General features: G+C 38.5%; 1 protein-coding gene across 2 annotated transcripts in view; it reads left to right on the top strand.

Annotated features, from left to right (window-relative positions):
* Window positions 1-21,195, top strand: part of pappa2 (pappalysin 2) — a 240,043-nt gene that overhangs the window by 49,189 nt on the left and 169,659 nt on the right. For both annotated transcript variants that reach the window (XM_028810464.2, XM_051933196.1), the window contains exon 3: window positions 6,863-7,011. In XM_028810464.2, the coding sequence (XP_028666297.1) occupies window positions 6,863-7,011 (149 nt within the window). The remainder of the gene's footprint in view (window positions 1-6,862; window positions 7,012-21,195) is intronic.

The raw sequence follows: 21,195 nt of genomic DNA on the forward strand, positions 1-21,195 counted from the left end.
GAATTGTGGAGACACCCAAGTATTCCATTTATTTTGAAAGGCTACAGTATGTACATCACATGTAAATATGTCAATTCAAAGATCACAGAATATTGGTTGGCCTTTTCTCTCTTTATTTTTTAACTGTCTGCTATTCTCATTCTTCTAGGACATCAGACAGTGTCTCTTTAAAGGGGGGGATTTTTTTCACAGCCTACTGGTAATCAGGTTGTGTTTATTTCATGACAGGCTTCAGGCTTATGATGGGTGTGATTATCATTACAGAGGAGGCCAGGAAAAGGCAGCCTAAATTCCTGGTATGACACTCCATTCACTCTTTAGCTCCCTTAAAAGTAAGTTAGTATAGGAAGAAATTCATACTTACATAAGTGGTCTAACATTTTCTAATACTATAATTTATAAACTACTACTACTAAAAGATGCCTGCCTGTCATGGTGAAAGCCACTTTTCATTAAAAAAATACAATTCTGAAAGTTTTCTTCTGGTTTTGTGTACATTGACATAGATGTTCTCTAACTTCAGATTGCTAACAACTATTATCACTAGTGTTAAAAACACAAAATAAGGCCCAATTCTAATTTTCTCACTCCAGACGTACATAGCTAGGCTTTATAACAGTCAGAACTATGGCATCACTGATAATGAACACTTTATTTTTACCATTACCATACATATTGCTGAATGCTAAACATCTGTTCTGGGTTTGAATCAGTCAACTTTGGTACTGATTGTACAAAATTTAGACCCTCTTCTTACTGTCCGAGACAAGGGACTTTGGCCACTGATTGATGACCACAGGTCATACTGAGGCTTCTGGAGCTTTGATATCCAAGTAGGAATAGCTAACTATTGACTTACTTATCTTTTAATTTTGTAATTCTTGGGCTAACCCAACACTATAACACCTTCGTGAATAAGAACATCACATTTATGTTAAAATAACATTTTGACCGTTAATTTCTTGATGGTTCTTGTGCTGATTATTCAGAAAGAAATGGACATGTGCCTAACAGTTTAGTCCCTTAAAAGCATTACCAAATCAGGGAGCGCATACTGTATAGCATCTAAGTATGCCACCTTTGGTTGTACAGCAACTCTGTCAGAAGAGTGAAAGCTCAAGACAATCAGTATAACCTGATGGGCCTGATCATAAACTGACTTTATTACCAGTTTTAGTTTCACCAAAATAATTCATTACTACCCATAATAAGCTGATCTTCTCAAAGCCGATACACATATAAATAGCAACAGACTGGTGTCTGTTACAGGGTATACTGTAGATTTGCATTGCGTTTGCTGAAATGCTTTATGCTTTAGTTGATGAAATGTTTTCAAATGATAGAAATTTTTGCCCATGCTGGCTACTTTATATCTCAGGAGTTTTGAAAGTGCCTTCTATGCATCTGATAGTTTAAATGGAAATATCTCAAATAGAAATGTTTTTTTTTTTTTTTTTTTTACAGAAAATAACAAAAATGGTTCCAGTTTTTCAGGCACTGGTATTACACTCATGGTCCAAATATAACAATTATAAAATCTATCTTTTTCCGCACACTTTAGGCAACACTCATTCAACTATTTTACTCTGTGCTGTTATTAATCTTAATAAAAAAGATTGTGTGCTTGGCTAAAACAGAGACTCTCTAATCCCATCACAAAGCTGCCCAAAGCTGGCTCATCCCAAAACACTTACCACTCAATTATGAATTTTTTTTCCTTACCAACCTAACCAGGGCTTCTGTAATATAGTGCTTGGCAAACACTAAACAAGATGCTGTACATGTGAACATTTAGTATTTCAGATTTTTATCATGTGTGCAAAAGTGTGTTATTTAACAATTCAAAGTTAGCATATAGTGTACTGCCTTCTTAGTGCTTAGTACTGAAAAGACACCATGTAAAATAAAGATTGAGTGATTGACTATTTGAGAAACAATAAGTCCAACACATTTTTTTCATCTTTTCACTACTACCTACACTTTCTCTATGCATCAAATGGACAAGTTATTTCATGTCAAGGTCAGTATGAAGTAGTATTATGCCAAATATATTCAGAAATGATATCACAGATGGACTCTGATCTGAATTGCAGGATATAACCTTTGTATATTTTTCTTTTTTTCCAGTGTATTTGTGCTGCTGCTTCACACTTTGAGGTGAACTGGAATTATTAGATTATCTTAGTTTGTGACAGCTGTAAAGAAGAGGCAAAGTCTTATTATAACTTTCTTTTTAGCTTGGATAGGTTCCATTAAATCTTAGCATTAGTTAAGGTTGGACAAATATATTACAATTATTGAGAATGTAGAGATAATTTTATATTTTTATCAATCTCTCAACTCTCTTACTCTCTCTCTGTATATATATATATATATATATATATATATAGTGATAATAGAGGCACTGTCGAACCCTTGAACCCTCAGACCAGATGTCAGACACCAGATAAAAGTCCAAAATGAATATTTATTATTATAAATAAGTGCACAAAGCACCCTCCTCTCCACAATACTCAATAAACAATCAATACACTATAATCACAATACTCAATCCTCCACTCCCAGACGCCTAGCCACCCTGCCTCCCAACTCAGCTCAACATCTGGGATTTCCCACAATCCTTTTATAGTCCTTGACCTGGAAGTGTTTCGTCTTCTCTGTCCACGTGACATGGGACACTTCCGGGTCAGATAAAAATCCTTTTTCTTCACCCCGGAAGCACGTCATTCCTTGTGTTGCTGTGATTAAGACCCACTTCCGGGTTATGGTGCAAATAACAATCCCTGGGCCTCCCTGCAGCGACTCCTGGTGGCCCCCGTGGTATCCAGCAGGGCTGTGCATTAAAAGTCCACTGTCCATAATTCCCTGGTGGCATTTGGGGTAGCTCCATGCTGCAAGGAGGGCTCCACCTGGCGGCCAGGGGGTATTGGCCGGGATAAATAGCCGGCCATATCTCACAGTATTTCCCCCCCCCAGCGAAGAACCAAGGTTCGAAGCAGCCAGCCCCGCGAGGGATGTCCTCCTCCAGGAGGATCCATGGGTCGGGCCATGGCTACGTCGTCGAGACTCCCCGGAGAACCTAGGGGGAACGTTGTATCGGGAATCCCTCTGATCCCCTATCCTCCGAGGACAACTTCGCAATAAGTGGCCTGGCCAGTGGCAGTCGTAGCATAGCCGCCGTCCTCCCATTTGTATCCCTCTGCGTGACTGGAAACACTTGGGAAACTCTGCCTCCGCCCCTTTTTCCACCGAGGAGGGTTCCACGGCCACCTCTGTAGTTCCAGTTCTCTTTTCTATTTTATCAGGAGACCTGTGCTTCATTTTTGGGATCTCCTGTTTAATCTGGGGCATATCCACAATTTGGGTCTCTCTATGTGTATGAGAAAGCCCCTTTACTGTCTGAATCCCCTTTGATTTACATATAACTAGTGTTGGTGTTTTCAGGGTCGCATCGCTCCGGCAGACAGCACTATTCAGCTGCTCCGGCTCGATCGACCCTTCCATCAAGCACCCGGTCCACGTTTCCGCCTCTCTTGTAGGGCTCGCGGTGACTTGGCACTGCGTCCCTATTTCATTATATATGGTACCGATTGAACTCACCTGTACCACCGCATTTATCATGACAGGAGGCTCCCAACCAAATCGCCGTAGGTACTCGTCTACCTTTCTTAACGGCACTTCAGCCGCTGCTCCCAGCTCTCCAACGATCTTCTTTATTGTTGCCACAATCTGCAAGAAACTGTGCACGGGCTGAAGCAACTTTTCCAGCTTGCGCACGTCCAAAAAGTTATTTAATTCAGCAGGAGGTATGCCAGGAGATAACTAGCCTTACCCTCCGGCTGGGAGCCAATGAGCACGCCCGCTCCTGGCACGTGCTCTGACGGGTTCCGCAAGGGAGCCTGGGATTTGGAGTTTTCGGAGGTCTGCGGTGCCACTTTTGGCTGACTGCGATCCATCTGTCTCAATTTATTGACGGACCGCTCAGTCATTTCCCAGACTTCCTTACCTTTTTGTAGGGAGAGTGGTGCTTCGCTCGCCTTCCCTTTCCCTTTTGGAAAAACCAAGTCCGTCTTTTCCTGGGTGAAGACGCAAACAGCAGGATACGGACCTTCTCCTTCCCACAATCCTTCAGGGTGGGTCACATGTCTGTCACCGGCACCCGACTTCTGGAAGTCTTTCTCGCTCGACTGCTCCACTGATGTGAGTGCACTACTGCCTTCAGAATTCTCTCCTGCCTCCTGCAGAACCTCCGGATGGACCCCTGGGAGGTATGCGCACAGGACAAAATTCATTATTTTAAATAAGTTTTCAAATTCGCTCCCGGCACATACCTCATTGCCATCGTCCTCTTCTGGATGCTTCTCCCGAAGCACGTAACTGCTCCGTGGCTCATCTTGAGCGCAGGCAATGTTGAGCCCTAGACCTCCGCTGTTGCTGGCGCTCTGCTTTGTCTTCTTTTTTCCCATTACATCCTTGGTAAAGGTGAGGTTTGGCAATTTTTCTCTGCCTGTCATGACACTGCTTTCTTAGGGTTCACTGTCCACAGTAAAAAATTTTTAAATTCAGGTCCTCTGACAAACCAACGGCCAGAGAATCCTGCCGGCTACACCAACTGTGATAATAGAGGCACTGTCGACCCATTGAACCCTCAGACCAGACGTCAGACACCAGATAAAAGTCCAAAATTAATATTTATTCTTATAAATAAGTGCACAAAGCACCCTCCTCTCCACAATACTCAATAAACAATCAATACACTATAATCACAATACTCAATCCTCCACTCCCAGACGCTCAGCCACCCTGCCTCCCAACTCAGCTCAACGTCTGGGATTTCCTACAATTCCTTTATAGTCCTTGACCCGGAAGTGTTTCGCCTTCTCTGTCCACGTGACATGGGACACTTCCGGGTCAGATGAAAATCCTTTTTCTTCACCCCGGAAGCACGTCATTCCTTGTGTCGCTGTGATTAAGACCCACTTCCATGTTATGGTGCAAATAACAATCCCTGGGCCTTCCTGCAGCGACTCCTGGCGGCCCTCGTGGTATCCAGCAGGGCTGTGCATTAAAAGTCCACTGTCCATAATTCCCTGCTGGCATTCGGGGTAGCTCCATACTGCAAGGAGGGCTCCATCTGGCAGCCTGGGGGTATTGGCCGGGATAAATAGCCAGCCATATCTCACTATATATATATATGTGTGTGTGTGTGTGTGTGAATATATTTAACTGTAAGAGTTAAAAAGTAGGCACAGACTTTTGTAGTTCAATTACCTCCTCCAAAAGCAATTCAAAACATGCATGCAGCAACATCTAACCATTCAGTTCATTCACAGGCTGGTCAGCCTTATGCTGACTCATAATCTAACACTGACATAATAAATTCATAAACAAACATATTTTAAGGCACTTGTCCTCAGATGGACTCGGTTTGTTTTGTACACACTGTGGCAGTGACTTCAACAATATGGTGCCATTTTGGATACACCATGTTTGTCATGAAGCATAAACAACGGCTCCAAACTTTGTGAACCCAAATACATTTAAACCCATTGTAACAGCCCCTCCCTTTCCCCTTCAACACTTCTGCTTTGGCCGTATCCCAAAATTCCCTCTTAAAACTGAAAATATGCTCAGCGTTCCCTCTCGCGTGCCTCCCTGTCAAAACCACTTTTGCGGAAAGCCGTCAACATTAAAACCTTCCATGATCAGAAGATCACCACCCCCTGCTCTTTGGAGGACAGGCCAAAATCAACAACAGATTTTTGCTTTTCCTTTTTTTTTTTTTTCATTTAATAAAAGGGCATCTCTTCCTTACATCGACTGACACGTTAACTTTTTGTTTTGACTTAATGGCAACAAAGTTTTACAAGACAGAAAAGGTCCTATAAAATGCATCAACAAATTAACTTAAGGCCAGGAAACTTAAGTGCTGTTATGGGAAGCATGGCGTCTTTACCTCCTTTTTTTTGACAAAGCTTTTGGGTATGGTATGGCTCAGTTGCTGAAGAAACAGCAGAAAAATTCTGACATTTGGCACAATTCTAAGAAATATGGTGAAATCTTAAAGCAATCTTTGTTGCAATGATTAAAAGAATCTTCACAAACCAGAACTGGCAGAGTTGCTCCTTTGGCTCTGTAATAGAATTTTTGTAATGGGAGGCCAGTTGCTGAAATTCAACACTTATTGTTGCTTCTCTTCCTCCAAAGAAACATGAAACAATTTAAAAACGATTACTGTACTCTACCTTGCCAATTACTTTGTCCTTGACAATTTAAAGCTCATAACAAAAAGTGGATGTACAATATTGCATTGTACTTTGTGCTATGTTAATAGCAGAAGTTGTTTGCATTTCTAACAAAAAGAAAAAATAATGCAAATAAAGCACAGCCTTAGAGTGCCAGTTAAAGTTGATGCTGTCATTTACTTTGTACAAAATAAGTTTATTTCTAGCAAACTTGCCGTCAATAGTCTGCATTTGCAGGTTTCATTTGGATCCATTATGTGATTCATTAATATAATAACAGCTAACACAGTAGTTGTTCACTTAGAAATCACTTAGAATAACTTTGCATTTAATTACTGCCATCAGGTCCATCAGACCACCGTAACATGTGCCGTCATGTCAACAGCCAACTCAGCAGGCTTCCCGACACTTCAAATGCAATTTTATCTTGTATGCAGTCATGATGCTAGAAGCAGAACTTGCTCATATTTAGTTATGGATGATGTGGAACAGTAAGAGGCTTACCCGGACAGTCCTGGATAAATGTCTTATTTAATACACAGTAAATTGCAAGTTTCTAAGGTAATTTTTCATAAAATTAATAATCAAGGAATTCTCTTTTTCTCTCTCTCTCACAGAGCCTACATGAGTGTAAAAGAACTTAAGGAAATACTACAGCTGAGCGGTTCTGACTTTCTTAATGTATACTTTGCGAGAAATTCAGTCCGCGAAGAGCTGGCAGGAGCTGCTACATGGCCCTGGGCCAAAGAGGCCCTGAGTCACTTAGGTAAGAACTATTTAAATTCCTTACTTTTTCAGACTTTTCTTGTTTTTTTGAAAGAAATTGACAAAATTAAAATTTTAAAAGTGTTTTATGTGAAGACCACACTTTTAGTTTTCATTTAGCCACACAAGATAATACAATGCAGAAGTAATAATCACTAATGTGTATTCAGAAATTAGTAAAATGTTAACTTTGAAATATTACTGATACTGTTTAAGAAATCAACTGGAGATCTTGGTGATCTTACCCTCCTAGCATCCATCCATCCGCTCTTTGTTACCCTTCATATAGATCATAATGGTTTGCTCTGTGGAATTAAACATGCCTCTTTTAAATATTTAATGGACATATAAAACACCTTTTATGTGGAGTAAGTCAGCTGAATTTTCATTCATATTTTAAAACTGATACTGTGCAGTTATTGCTAAACAAGCTTAAATTAAGGTATTAGCACATTTACCCACTGATTCTTAGGTCTCAGGATACCCAATATATTCCACAAGATGGAGCTGTCATTGCAAGAAATGCTGGGTTAAACCATATATCCAGTTCTTTCTTCAGAAACTGTCAATCAGTTAGAAACTTTGTCTAGTGCTTTTTTAAAAATAAGGATTAATGTTCAATCCGCCATTTGGTCTTTGCCCTTAACCTGTTACACTGGCCTGGAGAGGACAGCATGACAACAAATATCCATAGCTCTAGCACCAAATTTTGTTAGTTATGTTAACAAACTGAAAGGCACTGTGTCTTTTTCATTCACTTTCAAAGATTTTAATTCCTGGCATCAAAAATTCCCATTTAATCATAAAGATCAACACAATTTCAGAAATACAGTATCTGCAGAACACTTTGGAAGCACTCAATACATATTTTATGGGATATATTATTGCATATGTCTCTGTAAACTAGAAGGATATCAGAACTAATTACTGAGATATTTAAGACTGATACAAATAGGTATAAACTCCTTTAACTTGTGTTACACAAAAATGGTTGTCATTACACAAAGAATTTAATAATTTGACTATGAAAATATGGCAACAAATGTTTAACCATGCTACTTTATTATGAGCATGGAGAAAAGGCTCATAAAGTTCTAATTCAACAAATACATGAAAAGCAAATGTGAAACACAATTAAGGAATATTGTAAGTCTCAGTACATATCAGAATGTAATGGAGGAGAAGTTCATGTCAAGAGTTTCTTCAATAAATTAAAATTGCTACAACTCTATAAACTATACATAGAGAAACTAGACATGGCTGGTGTTTGTCATAATTCAAGGTGCTATTAAATAAATGGGGAAACCTACTGAATCAATTGGAATTTTATAAAGAGATTCCTCCTAAACTAAGTAGGTTAACGCTCATTATATCTGAGGAAGCTAGAGTAGATGCTGTCCTACCCCATTTTCTACTCCAGGTATTCCTTACTGTCTTTCCAAAGAAGAATAAAGATGCTCCTTAATGTGTATGTTATTGGCCAATTTCGTTATTGAATAATGATGTCAAGGTATTGGAGGAGGTTTTAGTGAACAGAATAGAGAAAATTCTTCTTTCAATAATATCATATGACCAGGATTAAATGGATTTATTACATACAAATATCTATAATCAAATCTACCATTACTTCTTATCCATGGATAAAGAAAAAGCTTCTTAAAGAGTGGAATAAGGTTATGTGTTTGGGTGCTGTGAACATGTGACTTTATCCAAAGTAGTTGTGCTTGAGTCAAATCACTATGCTCTTACCCAAAAATCCCAGGTAAATATCACAACTATTTCATATTAGAGCACAGAAGTGTACAGTGTTACGTAGTATATTTTTTTTATAATTATTCATTTGGTTTATTTTAGAATCAATTTTTGGAATTTATTTTGCTTATTAATTTTGATTTTACATAACAGTATTATTTTTTTAATGTTATTCTGTTGACTATATTTCACTGCTGTCTTGTAGATTGTTTCTGACTTCAGGTGCCTCCATTATGTTTAGTTTGTTGTTGCCAATGGTGCCCCGGTTGCTATTACATTGCATCATTACATCAAACATATAAGGATGGTGGCATCCTCTTTGTTGCATCTAGTTTTCTGGTTAAATGCTAAAAGACTCATAATTTGTGTTCCTTTTGAATTTTTTATTTTGATTCAAGATTTTTTTACTTTGTTTGTGCTTTCTTCATATTTGATTGTGGCTAGTGTATTGGAATGTGGTATTTTGGTGATCTGATTTTTGGTTCTAATCTTGGCCTATTATAACAATCTGATTCTTCTCTAATGTTCTGTGTCCAATGCTTTTCTGAACTGTCTTTATTGTCCAGACAAAACGTGCTTTTAACATCTGCAGTCTAGCTGCTACAGATCCATCTTTGGAAATGGTCAGAAATAAAGTGAATGATAACTTTATATAACAAGGAACAAAAAATATCTGTCTATTCAGACAATATGCTTCATACTGACGATGAGTTTGGATCATGCTAAACTTAGTAAGTGAATTTTATAGAACTTCTGAGTCCAAAATGAATCTGAATAAAACCATGCTCTTTCCATTTAACTTCCAGACTGTTGCCTCCTGACTGCTTTTATACTTAACCTTCTTTGAACTTCAGAGTTTGAAGGCAGTCATTGGCTGCTATACCTTTACTCCTTCTTATGTGTCTCACATTCACACTTCTACTTACGTACAATAACGACACCAAAGCCAAACTGACCAATCACACCAAAGTCAAACATATTAATCAAGATGCTCTACAGCAGGGGTTCACAACCTTTTTCATGCCATTTTCATGTCACTGTCCCCCTAAAAGACTTACTTTAGGTTGAGGACTACCTACCTATCACTATCCAAAAAAATTACTTATCACACATGTCTATAATAAACTGCTATACAGACCTACTATCCGTTAAGTACATGTAATAAAACTATATAAAATAAGGCACTTTTACTAAGGAAAAAATAGACTGATCATAATAAATAAATAAATAAAATTCACCCTAGCCCAAGTGTGACTTTTGGGCTTGGATGTTCTTGTACAGTTTGTTCACTCTGGGATGCAGTTGGCTTTGGAAAATAATTTGAGAATGTTCCTCATTTACATGTGTTCTGTTTTTGGTTTTCAGCACTTTCAAATCTTCCTCACACAAGTATCTTGTTGAAAATGGCAAGAAGCATTGGATGCCTTCTTTGCTCAACAGTGGGTATTCATTTTTGAGACTGCTCCAAAATTCTGACAGGGGAATAGCAGAGAATTGCATTTTCAAACTCCCATCATTGGCTATTTCAATTAATTCCTCTTGTGACTTCAAATCAAGACAATCCTCTTCAGTTCTGGACTCAAATGGATTTCTGATGCCATTTACAGTAAATGATGATTGTCCAGGTCTTGGAAAAAGTTGCTAAAATATACCTTCAGATGTGTCAGATGTCACAATATTACAGGCAGGACTATGTCTGCAGGCACGTTTGATGTTCCTACGTCCTGATGAAAGAATGGAAACATTACAGTGTTTCCTTCATTTAGCTTTTTTCCCAAAGTCCAATTTTTGTATAAATGCACAGACTTTATTTTGCAAATTAATTATGCTGTAATCATGGCCGTGCATGCTCCGATTCAAGGTATTCAAAAGTTAAAATACGCCGACCAAATACGAAAGCTTCTGAACCCATGACTGGTTGTCAAAACAGCTAGCAAACTGTAAGTTCTATGACGCAATTCACGCAGCTCTTGCAAAGACTGTAAAACTGAACTGCGAGACAGCCACCAGACCCCAGAATGCAGCAGAAGGCTTTCAAAACTGGCCGCCATGTCACATCTTGAAGCACTTGTTGCAATTTGTACTCCAAAATTTTAGTGACAAGTGCTTCTCTGTGAAGTATGCAGTGTGTATCCATTACATCTGGCACTCTAGCCTTTATTAACACATTTGAAAAATGTCCTGACCTGTTGTCTTCTCCTGAATTTCTTGCAGAATAAAAGCTCCTCAACAAACTTTCCATCTCCAGTAAATCTGACACAGACAGTAGGCTGTGCTGTGTTAGATACATCTGTTGTTTAGTCTAACTGCAGTGCAAACCAAGGGCTGTTTTTTACCTGTTCAAGTAATTGATCTGTTATATCCTCAGCCATGTCAGATATCTATCTACACACTGTGTTGTCTGACAATGGGACAGTATCAGTTTTACAGGCAGCTTCCTCACCAAGCAATTCCCTAACTATGTAATATTGAGCTTTCTAGGTAAGGGAAATGTGATATGACACCAAAAAAATGCCTTCAGTGTCCTCTCTGAAACTGTTGCTTGCTGTGTGAAAGTGCTCACTTGTTTCACAAGCAGGGCTGCTTTTCTTTGGAAAAAATCAACATGTTTCCCAACATCAGTTGAATGCTTTTGTTCTAGATGTCTTTTCAATTTAGATTATTTTAGATAGATAGATAGATAGATAGATAGATAGATAGATAGATAGATAGATAGATAGATAGATAGATAGATAGATAGATAGATAGATAGATAGATAGATAGATAGATAGATAGATAGATAGATAGATAGATAGATAGATAGATAGATAGATATTCGTTTAACAGAATTTCCTGACAAAGAACGCTTTCGGGGCGTTCTAGACTCTTTTTTCCTCAAACAGCACAAGTCCAAACTCTGTGTATGACGCTTCATACTTTTTAGATTTAGATTTTGCTTTAGAACATATAAATTTAAAGCAGAACTACAAGATGGGTTTTCTTTGGAATGTTTACTTTTTAAAAAATAGTCCATCATTATGTATGTTTTAGCATTCGACACACTATGTCTAGCTTGCTTTGTACTGCTTTAACACCACAATGCAATGTGTATACAGTAGCCTTCAAGTAGCATTTGAAAGATGCATTTATTAATAGGAATAAGTGATGATGATATTATTAAAAAAACAAGGTAAACTAGAAAAATGCTTTATTGTTTTTATTATTTACAAACTTTTTAAATAATAAAGTCTGTTTTTTTTCCTCATTTTGTAGCGGACCCCCTGCCATATCCTTGCGGGTCCCAAAGGGTTACATGGACCCCAGGTTGGGAACCACTGCTCTATGGGACCAGGCACACACATACACCTTAGCATTTTATCATACAGTAGATTTATTATACTGTTGACATATTGACAAATCATTTTTCAAAAAGTTTGACTCATTCATAAGCTGATTTAGAAGGCAAAAAGCACTACATAATAAAAAGGTGACTTTGCCAGAATTAAAAGTGGGGTGACATGTCATTACCTGACTTTCGTAATTTTTTCTAGGTTGCAAATATTTGCACTATGGGATGGTGAAGGAAAATAGAAGGTAATGGAAATGCACCTGCTTAGTTAGCGTCCATGTCTCTCTTTATATGTTTGCTGTGTCCTCCAGTCATCAATAATTATTATCAATGTACTAACAAGACTTCATTATCCTTTCGAAATAAAGCAGAAATTGCACTCCCTGCAACACCAATTCCAGGATAGTTTTATACTCCTGACCGTCTTTAAAATATTGAGTATTTAGCTCATATAAGATATTAAATATCTGGACCTTCCAGAATCTTTATATTATTGATAACGTATTTGTACCTTTTGATAAACTATGTCTTAAATATGGAATTATTTCAACCCACCACTTTATTGAGTTGCAAGTCAAAACCTTAGTTAAGAGTAACCTGTCTTACTTCCCTAACCTTCTATCAGGTTAAATATATTTTATCTAGTAATGAGGAGACTATTAATAGTATTTCTAGAATTTATTTATTAATGTCAGCATTAGATGATATTAGGAAACACTAGGACCTCTCTTTTAAAATCTTCGGCAAGGAGTTGGTCTTGGTTATTCATATAGTACATTCTCCATCAGTCTTTACAAAAGGTGATGTAATTCATCTTAAAATTGTTTACATCTTTCTAGAATACAGTTATCCTAAATAATTAAAGAGCTGGACCCTTAATGTGAACAATACCATCTAGCACCATCTTGACTTGGTCATATGTTTTAGGACTGTCCTAAACTAAGACCATTTTGGGAGAAGAATATATTCTCACCTATCACATAGTGCTGGATTTATAGTTATTCGTAACCCTGTTAATGACATTGTTTGGAGTAATATCTAATGGAGTGATATAAAGTTATATGGAGTTGTATAAAATTTTTAGTTTTTTTTTATAGCTTATATTTTCAGTGAAGGCCTGTGTTTTAAACATCAGAGAATGCAGATTTAAAGTTATTTTCTTGAATTATTTTTTTTTATGCCTGTTGCCATTTTTAGGTCCAGTAGCTAGGACACTAGTGATTGTAGCTAGTGGTGTGTCTCCAGACGTCACATCCAATGAAGTCATTAGTGCAACGGTTTATAAGGCAACACCAGGGACTTCATTCTCCAAGTTTGAGGATACTTAGTGAAGACTATTTGTCAGAACTACTTTAGCCTTCTATTTAATAGACATGTTTTGTTTCTCCCTTTGGCTTGATGAAAGATAGGCATCCTTTCTGGTTTTGACCCAAGCTTTTTTCTCAGACTAAATTTTCATTTCTTGGACCTTTTCGTCTTCTAACTCTGCATTTTTGCCAGTGGCAGAACAACATTTTTAGCGAATTTACTTATTTTACTTAACTCTAAAATGATATGTTATATTATCTAAAACTAGACACATTTTCTGTGGGTTGTAAAGTGCAAGTTTTTTTTCAGAATTTGGCAAGAATTTAATAATGTTATTCTAAGATTCGTCTGCGGGGATGTGGACATTGTTTCTGTTTTACCTCCAATGTTATAATTTCTGTGGAGAACTATTTTATAAAGGGATTTTTAAAAAATAACTTTTCAAGTTGGGTAAGGGTAGGGTTTTAAGTGTTAATAATAATTTAATGTGGTCTTACTTTCACTGTGAAATATTGCATTAATTTTTTTTAAGGTGACTGTGCTTTACACTCTATATTGTACTGTACATTTTATAGTATTTTGTATCTTATTGTATAGTTAGAACTCTATTAATTTTAATCCATAGAATTCATATTACTTAGCCTAAAAAGGAGTTGCTTCTAAGGATCTTTGAAACCCATACATCATGGTTGAGCGCAGGCAGTTACCATAATGTAAATGGTGCTGTGATTCCATGAAAAAAACACTACCACATAACCATGAAAAATGATCAGAGGTGGGTGTCGCGTGACATCTGGGTCATGCACTTCCTGGTCATTGTGGATAAAACCAAAACAGTATTTGTTGGTGCGTTTATTATTCTTAACTGGTTAAAAGAATGTTTGGTTTTGTCTTTAATCATGATTTATGATTACAGTTTCTGGTCTTGACAAACAATGGGAAGGATTTTTGGTTTAAGAATTTGGCTTAGCTATCTAATATGTTTCATCTTCCGGTCATTATATTACATCTTTGAAGACAAAACTTTAAAGAAGCATATATACTGTAATTCACTTTCATTTTATTTTACATTTATTTGCTTAGCAGACACTTTTATTAAGCAGCTTATAAAACACATCAACATTTTCAAGTAAACATGAGACTGAGGAACTGTTTAAGGAACAAGTCTACAGGACAAGGGTACAGACTTCATCATTACAAGTGAAGAGCTCAGAACAAGATACAAGCTTGCTACAACTGCTTAGTTACAGAAACCTCTTCTGCTTCTTTCGGCTGCTCCCGTTAGGGGTTGCCACAGTGGATCATCTACTTCCATATCTTTCTGACCTCTGCATCTTTTTCTGTTACACCCATCACCTGCATGTCCTCTCTCACCACATCCATAAACCTTCGCTTAGGCCTTCCTCTTTTCCTCTTCCCTGGCAACTCTATCCTTAGCATCCTTCTCCCAATATACCCAGCATCTCTCCTCTGCACACGTCCAAACCAACACAATCTCGCCTCTCTGACTTTGTCTCCCAACCGTCCAACTTGAGCTGACCCTCTAATGTACTCATTTCTAATCCTATCCATCCTCGTCACACCCAGTGCAAATCTTACCATCTTTAACTCTGCTACCTCCAGCTCTGTCTCCTGCTTTCTGGTTAGTGCCACTGTCTCCAACCCATATAACATAGCCGGTCTCACTACCGTCCTGTAGACCTTCCCTTTCACTCTTGTTGATACCCGTCTGTCACAAATTACTCCTGGCACTCTTCTCCACCCATTCCACCCTGCCTGCACTCTCTTTTTCACCTCTCTTCCACAATCCCTATTACTCTGTACTGTTGATCCAAAGTATTTAAACTCATCCACCTATGCCAACTCTACTCCCTGCATCCTCACCATTCCACTGACCTCCCACTCATTTAAACACATGTATTCTGTCTTGTTCCTACTGACCTTCTTTCCTCTCCTTTCTAGAGCATATCTCCACCTCTCAAGGGTCTCCTCAACCTGCTCCCTACTATCGCTACAGATCACAATGTCATCAGCAAACATCATAGTCCACGGGGACTCCTGTCTAATCTCGTTTGTCAACCTGTCCATCACCATTGCAAATAAGAAAGGGCTCAGAGCCGATCCCTGATGTAATCCCACCTCCACGTTGAATGCATCCGTTGCTCCTACTGCAGACCTCACCACTGTCATACTTTCCTCGTACGTATCCAGTACACTTCTTCTCCACTCCTCAGGCATCCTCTCACTTTCCAAGATTCCATTAAACAATCTAGTTAAAAACTCCACTGCCATGTCTCCTAAGCACCTCCATGCTTCCATAGGTATGTCATCTGGACCAACGGTCTTTCCATTTTTCATTCTCTTCATAGCTGTCCTTACTTCCTCCATGCTAATCCATTGCACTTCCTGATTCACTATCTCCACATTATCCAACCTCTTCTCTCTCTCGTTCCCTTCATTCATCAGCCTCTCAAAGTACTCTTTCCATCTGCTCAAAACACTCTCCTCACTTGTGAGTACGTTTCCATACTTTATCCTTTATCACCCTAACCTGCTGCATATCTTTCCCAGCTCGGTCCATCTGTCTAGCCAATTGGTACAGGTCCTTTTCTCCCTCCTTAGTGCCCAACCTTTCATACAACTCATCATACACCTTTTCTTTAGTCTTCGCCACCTCTCTCTTCACCTTGCGCCTTATCACATTGTACTCTTGTCTACTTTCTGCATTTCTCTAACTATCCCACTTCTTCTTTGCCATCATCTTCCCCTGTATACTCTCCTGTATTTCCTCATTCCACCACCAGGTTTCCTTTTCCTCCTTCCTCTGTCCAGATGTTGCACCAAGCACCCTTACTATATCTGCTGTAGTTTCCCAGATGTCTGGTAACTCTTCACTGCCACCCAGTGCCTGTCTCACCTCCTCCCTAAACTCAACATTGCAGTCTTCCTTTTCAACTTCCACCATTTCATCCTTGGCTCTGCCCTCACTCTCTTCCTCTACTTGATCTCCAACATCATCCTACAGACCACCATCCTATGCTGCTTAACTACACTTTCCCCTGCCACCACTTTGCAGTCTTCAGTCTCCTTCAGATCAACTTTTCTGCATAGGATGTAATCTACCTGTGTGCATCTTCCTCCACTCGTGTACGTAACCCTATGTTCCTCCCTCTTCTTAAAATACGTATTCACCACAGCCATGTCCATCTGTTTGGCAAAATCCACTATCCTCTGACCTTCTTCATTCCTGTCCTTGACACGATATCTACCCATCACCTCCTCGTCTCCACTGTTCCCTTCACCAATATCCCCATTGAAATCCACTCCAATCACCACTTTCTGTCCCTTGGGTACACTGTTCATCATTTCATCCAACTCACTCCAAAAATCTTCTTTCTCACCCATTGCACACCCAACTTGCTGTGTATATGCACTAACAACATTCATCATCACACCTCCAATTTCCAGCCTCATAATCATTACTCTGCCTGACACTCTTTTCACCTTCAAAACACTCTTGGCATACTGTTCCTTCAGAATAACTCCTGGCCTTACTCCCCTTCCATTTAGTCTCTTGCATGCACAATATATCAACCTTCCTTCTCTCCATCATATCTGCTAACTCTCTCCCCTTACCAGTCATACCGCCAACATTCAAAGTTTCTACCCTCTGTTCCACTCTTACTTTTCTCCTCTCCTCCTGCCTCCGGACACGTCTCCCCCATCTTCTTCTCCTTCTTCTTCTTCGGCCAACAGTAGCCCAATTTCCACCACCATCCTGTTGGCTAACAGTACTGGTGGCGGTCGTTGTTAACCCAGGGCTCGACCAATCCGGTATGGAAATTTGTATTGTTGTCCGCATATTGATTTGGCAAAATTTTACACTGGATACCCTTCCTGACATAACCCTCCCTATTTATCTGGGCTTGGGACCAGCACGAAGAAACACACTGGTTTGTGTATCCCCTGTGGCTGGGTTGGTTACAGAAACCTAAATGTTAGAAAGAAATTACCAAACAAGAGTGCTTTCAGATGCTTTTTAAACACATTGACGGAGTCTGAATTTTGAATGGAGGTGGGCAGCTTGTTTCCCCAGCTAGGAGCTACACATGAAAAAAGTTTGTATTGAGATTTCTTGCCATGCAGAGGTGACATCACCAGTTGCTGTTCATCAGCAAACCTCAGTGGGTGAGAAGGAGCATAGGACCTCACAAGTGCTGATCCACTGAGCATTTTGTAGATAAGCATCAAGATTTTTAACTTAATATGTGCTGCTACGGGGTGCCAAAGTAGTGATCTGAAAAGAGAAGTGACATGTGCCTGCCTCGGTTGGTTGAACACCAGATGTGCTGTTATATTTTGAATCATCTGAAGTGGCTTGGTGACACATGCCGGTACTCCTGCCAGCAGAGATTTGCCGTAGGCCAGACATGTCAAGACCAAAACCTGGACCAGGAATGCATACTTCATTTATCATTAATGGTATTGGCAGGTTAAATGAGAATATTTTTCAGTTGTGTTAATTTCAAAAGTAGTATTTTACATACTATAGATGTGGGTCTTAAACTTCTAAAGAGAAAAGTACTGAGAGAAATGCAAACACTTTAAAAAGGGTACCCCTCTGCTTAGAATTAATGTAATGGATAGTCTGGATTGAATTTTACCTTTCCTTGTATTAAAACATTTTACAAATCCCATTGCTGCTGCCAGCTTCTGAAACTGAAGACAATTTTTAAAAAAAGTATAAACTATTTTATTCACAATTCAATGTGCTTATTTTTATAACATTTTAAACATGGTGCTTTTGGCCACAGTGCAATATGGATGGTTTAAAGTGTTAATATGACAAAATGTTAAGTTGTTAACATTTGCATTTATAAAAAGTATTTGAAGGTTGAAATAATAGCTAACACAACCTGATGTACTGAATCAAAAGAACAATGTTGTATGAATAATGTTTTTTGATGCTTACATAGTGAATTAAAAAACTTTATCTTTAGTACATATTTAATTACAACGTAATGTAAAAATAATTTTTCTGTTATTTTACTAAAGACATTTGATGGCAGCCTGGTCAACGTGCATTGTGCACCATCCATCCATCCATTATCCAACCCGCTATATCCCAACTACAGGGTCACGGGGGTCTGCTGGAGCCAATCCCAGCCAACACAGGGCATAAGGCAAGAAACAAACCCAGGGCAGGGCGCCAGCCCACCGCAGATTGTGCACTATTTGAAGCAAACATTTTACATAACACATTGACTGCTGGAGCATTATTACCACGATGCTGCAGTATAGGCCTATGCATATATGATAAATAATGAACACTGTCATTACCCATAAAAAATCTAAAGAAAAGTATTAGAAAGGAATAGTTTGATTATCAATTAAAACTTTTTCAAAACTCTGAAAATGTAAATAAGTCCAATGTAAAATACAAAGAAAGTGTTAGTAACTTTATTTTCACAACAATATGAATGACAGTCCTCAAAGCATGGCACCACACAGAGTGCAGGCTTAGAAGCACAAGTGCTGCAAATATAACACGTTTCTTTGCGCTGTCCACACTTGTTTCACACAACACATTTGGCAGTTGGTGACTGTTTGAGGTCAGTGGGCTGCAGAATGTCCAAGGGGAGCTGTCCTAACAGTCGTGACAAGTCGGATGCCTTGTGATGAAGAAACGCCTTTGGACCAAATATTGTCAGAACTTACAGGTTCTTCATCATCCAATTTATTGTCACTATCTTGATCACTGTCATTATCATCAAAATATTCATCTTGCAACAAATCTAGCTGTTTCAAAACATCAGCAGCATTATACCTTTTTTGAAAAAATATAACAATGGACTGTCTATTTATAACACTGTTTACCATAAACTGTTGCCACATAAAAAAAAAACAAACAAAAAAATCAATGGCTGTCCACTAGATGACAGCACTGTAGTAGGTAACTGAGATGTGGTATTAAAGATCACCTGCATGCTGGTGGTATACTGAGGAGCGAGTTTCATTATATGTCATGCTTTAACAGGCTCAATGACATAAAAGTTAGCACATACCTCATGTTCAAGGTGTTAAGAGTTACAGCATGCTGGGGCGCCAAACTCAAGAAGGAGATGCAAACTCTGGGGAAGAAGCCAGTTTCTCACAGGCCAAGTTCACACACTCATCTATATTTAGACTCATTCAGCCAGTTTAGAGAAGACAGTTTAGCTCAGGGATCTCAAATTTCAGTCCTTGAGGGCCACAGTGACTGCAGGTTTTCATTCTAACCCTTTTCTTAATTAGTAACCTGTTCTTGCTGCTAATTAACTTCTTTAATTAATTAATTTGAATTGACTTGCTCTTGAAGACTCAAAACCAATAATTGTTTCATTTTCCTTAATTAGCAGCCAAACAATAGTGAGATACAAAATGAACCAAAACATGACCAGCAAACTGTGACCATCATACAATATCTGAAAATATAGAAAGGTGACGGTCTCAGGAATATTGATTTGCTCAATGCCCAAAACAGTTTAACAGTGCCCTTAGAAAAGTAAAAGAAAAAATCAATTTTGAAAATGTATGCTATTGCACAATGAGAGCAGCAACAAGCCAAAGATTTAAAGAACGAGTTTAATTAACAACAAGTATCGGCACCTAATTAAGCAACTAATTGGCGTGAAATTGGTTGGATTTTGAGGCCCTGACTTAGTTGGTCTTCTGTTGGCTCACTCACTTCACATTTCATTCCTGTTTAAGGAAAGAAATGAATCAATTCAGAGGAACGATGAAGAAATTCTGGGGAACAAATTTTAAAAAACAAGTCAATTAAAATTAATTCAAAAGAAGTTAGTTAATTAGCAGAAAAAACAGGTTACTAATTAAGAAAATTGTTAGAATGAAAACCTGCTGCCACTGTGGTCCTCCAGGACTGGAGTTTGAGATCTCTGGTTTAGCTGAAATGTGGGCTTCTGTTTTGTAAGAGCACATTTCCATAGCCAAAAGCTTGCCCAAAAACATTCTAACATTACAGGCTGACATGTAAAGACATTAATATATTTTCTAACCTGTTGCACTCTGCCCACACTTTGTTTTTCTCTCCTTTTTTCAGGATCCTGACTGCTATCATGAAATTGAGTCTTTTCAAAGGCAAAATGAGTGTGAGGTCTCCAAACATAATCCAAGAAGCAGGTCAGGATCCTCACTAACCTTCCCAGAAAAGGCTTACCCTAACTCAGCCAAGCCCCAAATGCTACTTGAAGGCTTCAGCCAGTACAGGCCCAAGAAATGGGGTGCTGGCAAAACAATTCTATCAAAAAGACCGACAAGAGGGAGGATAAGTGCCATCCCCCAGCTTGTGAACAAAAAGAGAAATGAAGGATCTTTATAAATCAAACATTTATTACCAAAAATAAAAAAGAGAAAATGTATTTCCTAGAAGGCAATCCTAAACAAACAAGATCAAAAGCAGTATCTGGAAATCCAAATTCAAGAAAAACAGGCAAGGTTTTCCCAAAAAACAGAAATAGCAATACTGAGAGAACTCCACAATGATTAAAATGATCTCCTGCTCCTGTGAACTTCGAAGGCTGACTTTGAACGCCAGAGAGCGGTGATGTCAGGGTGGCCAAGAACAAGAACCAGCCATACATTTAAAAAGACAGTACACAATAATAAACATTATGGAAAATACTTAAAAATATGACACATAATAACTCCAACACAACACAAATAACATTAAAATACATACACACAGCACAGTCCAAAGACATGCAGGTTAGGTGCATTGGCGATTCTAAATTGTC

The sequence above is a fragment of the Erpetoichthys calabaricus genome, chromosome 10, assembly GCF_900747795.2.
Source record: "Erpetoichthys calabaricus chromosome 10, fErpCal1.3, whole genome shotgun sequence".
Lineage (NCBI taxonomy): Eukaryota > Metazoa > Chordata > Cladistia > Polypteriformes > Polypteridae > Erpetoichthys > Erpetoichthys calabaricus.